General features: G+C 40.5%; 1 protein-coding gene across 1 annotated transcript; it reads right to left on the reverse strand.

The window, feature by feature from the left end:
• Positions 1 to 3,141: 3,141 nt before the first annotated feature.
• Positions 3,142 to 5,524, reverse strand: LOC123124047 (uncharacterized). The gene is made up of 4 exons (XM_044544754.1): positions 5,439 to 5,524; positions 4,410 to 4,882; positions 4,144 to 4,259; positions 3,142 to 4,052 (listed from the first exon to the last, which is right to left on the reverse strand). Exons 2-4 carry the CDS (start codon positions 4,860 to 4,862, stop codon positions 3,632 to 3,634), a joined length of 990 nt encoding a protein of 329 aa, XP_044400689.1. The 5' UTR covers positions 4,863 to 4,882; positions 5,439 to 5,524; the 3' UTR covers positions 3,142 to 3,631.
• Between the last annotated feature and the right edge of the window lie 629 nt (positions 5,525 to 6,153).

Genomic DNA, 6,153 nt, shown 5'->3' on the forward strand with positions numbered 1-6,153 from the left:
TAAGCATAACAGCGAAATAAGTATTAAGCACAAGAACAAAAGTGAATGCTGGATTCCAATGGTCGGCTGATGTTTCCTTTTCGGCAAGGGGTTTTCATAGACGTTTGCCTACATATACTAAGGACATGATTGAGTTGACAATACTATGAAGAATGAAGGGCGAATAATCCGCCTGGTAAGCAGCAACAACCAAAGTAGGAAGCATAACGACCAAAGTATTAAGCATAACAACAGAAGTGAAATGCTAGATTCCAATGGTCGACCACGATGTTGACCTAACTACATGTACATAAGTAGTACTTCTACGTAAGAGCACCATACTCTCCAGGGAATGACAAATGGGTGAACGGCAGGGAAGCAAAAAGGATGGAATACTCCTGCTAGCAGTTAGCTGGCCTCTCACTGATCTTACTTAATTAAGTAGTAGCATATATGAATGCAGAGTCAAAGAAGAAGAAAAAAGAAAAGGCAATTGCAAATTAAAGGCCCTACGTACGCACGGATATATGCCATGGAATACCTAGGCCGGCCGGTTAAGCTTAGCTAGACATTCGTACTTTAAGAGTGGGTTTGTGCGCCGCAAAATTATAGGTGTACTGATAATACCTTATTTTTGGCACATCCAGCATATCATTAGTTTAATTATCCAGCTAGAAGCATATGTATGCAGGTACCATAGTGGCCGGTGCATCAACAATTAATATTTTTTTAGTTAATATCAAGAACTAATTAAACTTGGAAATTATATAGTGGGGATTATCTGAGAATCAGGTGACTGGATGACATAAGCATGCTAGATACTTCAATGATGAATGGTCACAAATATTTATATATATAAACATACACCGAGACAAAACTGCAGTGCAGCACAGTGACACAAATGATTAATTTTCTCGTAAGGAGAGACAATTGCTTAGAATAGTTTGTGGTAAAGGATGAGCAGCCCCAAGAATATGCACCAGCAGATGTGACATTCACCACGTACTCGACATCCACAACCTTGATGGCTCCATAAATAACATCAGCAACCTCGCCGCGTCCCTTCGAGACACGTCCGCGTACATGGCTGACAACTTCTCGAATGGAGCTAAGGAAGGACTCCGAACTACCCACCACCACAATGATCTCACCGGCTTGGGCTTGCAAAAGCTTAAGCTTGGGGAGTTTATGTCCATGTCTACATCAAGTTGTGACGGAATTTATTTCAAGGTTGTAATGATGTTGTATTTCAGCTTGCTGAGTTTTAAACACTCGCGTTAGTTTGTTCCAACACTTTGCTTTTTTTGTTTTTCTTTTGCCGGTAACAATTTCTTTTGCAAGTTAGATTTCAAAAAACGGAAAATAGAATAATATTTATTTTTTTGCTTTGCTCCTTTCCTTTTGCCCCCTTTTCCGTTCTCAATCCTGTTTATATTTTCACAGAAAGTTGATCGACACCAGGCAGCGAGGAACTTGTCCTTAAGGAAGAGAAGTATGGAAACTCATGATCATGAAGGTATGTCCTACGACTCTCGTCTCTTGCACATAAATTGCTTAGAATAGTTGTAGTAGTAGTATCTGTAAAGGTTAAAACAAAGGTTTTGTTCTTATAAGAAAAATAATTTACTAATCTATGTTCTGTTTAATCTAGATAAACAAGACTTGCCATGGGACTAGTTTTTAAAAGGAAGTGATGTAAACAAACAATAACCATGCATGCGAGAAAGTCTCCGGAAAGACTTGGGTGTTGAGAAGATGATATTAGGGATACTCAACCCCATAGTGTTGATTTTGATAGACTCTATAGCACTTATGGATAAAGTTTCCACGAGCGAAGGGGGTCGGTGTGCGGTGCGTATGAAAAACAAAGTAACCAGTGCCATAAAACACCGAATAGGAATATGTTTTATGATCAGCAATAAGATGATAGGAAATATTAGCACGGAAAAAAAGAATGATAGGAATAAGGAGTTGGTGGCCCTAGATGGTGCTACTCAGGAGAGGGTGAAGCCATAGTGGCTAGGGCGGGAATGGCACCGTGGCATCCCACCATGACCTGGGGGAGATGCAACTTCCCCTCTATCGGGTGGCTGAGGTGTTTTTTATGGAATACTCCTATACTGCGTTTGTGGCGCCGCAAAGTCCATATGGCGCTCACGCCCAGATATCTTGGGCCGGCGCAGGTATACATCATGTGCTTGCTCGCTCGCCTGTTTGCTTGCCCTACATCGCTCGCTCGCCTGGTTCAACTGGTTGACCAGTTGACCATTGACCGGCTTAAAAAAAATGTTCACCAATGTGAAAACTTTTCATGAATTTGAAAAAAAAAATGTGAAAACTTTATTTTATGATGGTTATGCTATGCATGTTTTAATTTGAATGTTTTTAAGATATGTATTGTGTAGTGTTTGAAGTTCGTACGGCTAGTTCACAAAATCTAGACAATTTTATTTTTATTCCACTAACTTTTAGGGGATCGGCTAGGTGCGGCCACGGTTAGTGGAGTAAATTTTACTCCACTAACTTTACTTGACTGGATGCTCCACAACTTTTAGGGGATCGATTAGAAATGCCATAATAAGATGTGTACAATACACGAGTATGTTTACTAAGAATGAAAATGTTTCTACCCTATGATGCACGTTACCCTGTTTACAATACATACAATGTTACAAATGTAGCCTTTTGCACCTAATTTGTGTGATTTCGAGTGTATATAAGTATAAAAATATACCTACAAAAGATAATTTTAGGTATTCCTCGAAATACCCAAGCAACCGGTTGGGTCCGTAATGGCATCCAATGAATATGCAGTGCCATCTTTGTAGCAAGCCCTTTGAACCCGCTTTGTTTTTCACCTCCTTCTGGGATAAAATAGCAGATATATTGAAGTGTAGTAGGCCAACTATGCATATTTAAACTCTATATAAGATATGGGTTTAAATTAGTTCTTAAATTTCGTTGTACTTGGCAACAGCTCAGGTTATTAATAGACCTAATCTAGATGTTATATTTTTAAGGTTTTATTCTTCATTTGAAAATAAAACAGTTAGGTTAGAACTTGGGAACCTCAACACAATTTAAATAGGGAGGGATAGAACCACGTGCACTATTTATGGCCCTAGAAGAATAAAATCTTTGTGTCCATTTATATCTCTTGTAAGCTGCGTACAATACACGCACATGTTTCCCTGGAAAATAAAAAAATACACCCATGTTTACTAAGAATGAAAATGTTTCTACCCTCTGTTACACACGTTGCCCTCTTTACAATACATACAATGTTACAATGTATCATTGCGAAAAGAGGAAAAGTACAAAAATGCAGGGAACGTACATAACGAAGACGCACTTGTACAAGCTTTATAAGTTAAAAAACGGAGTCTCTTATTAGATCTCAACCTATTATTAGGAACAGAAGTTCCATTGCACCGCTTTTGTATCATTCATTCATTGTTACTCCTTCCGATTCCAAATATAAGTCTTTTTAGAGATTTCAATACAAGCTACATACGGCTATATATAGATAGTATATTTTAGAGTTATATTTGGCTCCGTATGTAGTCTTTTGTTGAAATCTCTAAAAAGACTTATATTTGGAATCGGAGGGAGTAGTTCCGGCCGGCAGCCTAACATGTGTGTATACGTGCATTTAATTACGTTCATATAGCTGACGCAAGGCTATTACGAGGACTTGGATGTAGTACTCGATCTTGTAGGCATCCTTGTGTGCCTCGTAGGCGTTGTTCGGGCCGCAGAGCATGCCCCTCTTTACTTTGTTGTGCTCCTTGCGGTTGTACCAGATGATGTTATCAGAGATCACCACGAGATCTGCTTTTAGCTCCTCAAGCGTCCGCCTCGTACTGGGGTCCAGCGACAGCTCGGAAGTCTGGAGATGCTGAATAATTTTGGTTACCTGCTGCACGAGATGCACAAGTCGCCGGATTTCGTCCCCGTTGTTGCCCATCGCCGCCTCCTCCCTGATTTGTTCCGTGAGGTCCAAGATGTCCAACATGAGATAGTCGCCAGTTGATGATGCCTGTGCTCCTGACGATCCGCTGGTCGCAGCATCCCTGCAGCCGACATCGATCCCTCTGGTTGAATTTTTTGGAAGGAACCTGTATGTGGGGTTTAATTATTTCTCGATCAGAATATATAAGTTACCTGTATGTGTATGTGATGTCCCTTTTTATCCATTCCAGCAAATCTTGTGCGTCGGGTGACATATTGTCTGTGTTAGTCAGCTTCTTGATAGATGACTCGAGCTCCTCCTTTACGTCCTGAGAGGTCAAACAATTAAGAAAGCTCCTATACTTGATAACTAAACATGCATGACGTGGTTGGATATGTCCTGAGACGATTGATTTGGGAATGGCCTGATCGAGACTTGAGACGTAGTGGTAATTAAAGCTTTCTCAGAATTAAAGTACCTGCGGCAAGCGCTTGCAAGCACCATCTTCAAGTAGCTTCCGGAGCACATTCTGGAAGAAGCGCTCATTGTTCACCCTGACAATGAGGATCATGTTGACAAGGTGGAACTGCTGCAGGATCCTGGAGATCCGGTGGTCAAGGGCATCGAACTTCTTGGCCTTCTTCTCGGTTTTGAAGACGCGTGACCAGGTTCTCTTATCTTGGCAGGATTCGACAAGGGATCTCCCGTCTCTGAGTGCATCGTTTAGATTTTCCAGCAAGTCCTTCATCCACGGCTCCGGCTTCATCTGGTTCTGCAGCTCCCTGAGCAGGAGCATGATCGATCCCACGTGATCTCTGAGAAGCTTGCATTGCTCCCTGTTGCGCTGAGCCCTCTCCGCCAGCGAACTGATCTCACGTGCGATGGCGAGGAGCGCGCTGATCAAACCAATTACTTCAGCCACTCCAGTCATCTCGATCGATCGCCCGGGGCCTGTATGCAAGGACGACCTTGTTTTATTTTTTTGCGGGGGAAAAAACTAGCAAATCTCAATCACTTACCAAACTTTCGCAGAACTACTAGCAAGAACGCGAGATTGAAATAGCTAGCTAGATCACCAAATTGAGCTGTGTTGCCATATACTTTTCTCAAACCTAATAAAACTCATATATGGCATTCGCTTCTTTAGAAAAGAGACATTTAAATTTGTTAATGATACGTGTATCTTTGGCAGCAAAAGAAAGTTAAGATTTGTAATGATCCATTTATCTATGGATATGTTCCCAGCATATATTTTTATATTTTCTTGTACATAATTTTAGAAAGAAGAATACAATGGTGCGTGTACAAAACCATATGCATATATAAAAATAATATGTACGAAAAGAATGGACGGAATACCTAGTATGGACATATGTTTGTTTAATATGATATTATCTCAAAATAACCGGCCTAAGCTCACTTTCAAATGCTATGACCTATGATATATCAAATTACTCAGCTAATCCTTGACAAACTAGTTTGATAACTAGAAAAATCAATCACTTACCAAACTTTCGCAGAACTACTTGCAAGACCGCGAGATTGAAATAGCTAGCTAGATCACCAACTGAGCTGTGTTGCCATGCTTCCAGAAAGCACAAGTAAGAGAGCACGATAGGCATGTCTATTTATACGTGCCTAAAAGCTGTGGAGAGGTTGACCGGGCTACTGTTCATGGCATCAACGTGTCGGCCACCGGACCATGAAATTTCTTTCAGATGAATAATTACTAGAGCTTGCCCACCCCAGCCAAATAAGTTCAACGAATGTTAAGAGTTTTTCTTTTTATGACAAAGTAGCAGATGACTGTAAATGGTTGTAATCTTTGTTTACACTACAAAAGCGTGGTGTTACAGTGGATGGATTTTGGACGTTAGTAATAGACAACAACAAGTACGTACATCAGTCGATACTTAAGCTGAGATTTTAGTATACATTCCTAGCCGTTTCTTATTAAATAAAGTTGGTGTACGAGAGAAACATACCAAGTAGTGTACAAACACCGAGTACTCCATACCACCGAACCCCACAAACCCACGCTTGCATAACATGTCTCACTAGTCTTGGCTGTCGGAGTTATGCTTTGCCAACAGCTTTCAGAGCTCTCAGCTGTATGTATGTATGTATGTATTAGTGTAAAATATAATTTTGATGTTGACCCATTTATTCTATACTGTTGATGTTCATATACTAATCAGATGCTTGTCCGTCGATAGAAAACT

Source organism: Triticum aestivum, chromosome 5D (genome assembly GCF_018294505.1).
Source record: "Triticum aestivum cultivar Chinese Spring chromosome 5D, IWGSC CS RefSeq v2.1, whole genome shotgun sequence".
In the NCBI taxonomy this organism is placed as follows: Eukaryota; Viridiplantae; Streptophyta; class Magnoliopsida; order Poales; family Poaceae; genus Triticum; species Triticum aestivum.

Coding starts and splice junctions, on each gene's coding strand:
- LOC123124047 (XM_044544754.1), bottom strand. CDS start 4,862: ATGACTGGAGTGGCTGAAGTAATTGGTTTGATCAGCGCGCTCCTCGCC. Junction 4,260..4,409: donor CTTGCAAGCGCTTGCCGCAG/GTACTTTAATTC, acceptor TTGACCTCTCAG/GACGTAAAGGAGGAGCTCGA. Junction 4,053..4,143: donor GACATCACATACACATACAG/GTAACTTATATA, acceptor TGTCGGCTGCAG/GGATGCTGCGACCAGCGGAT.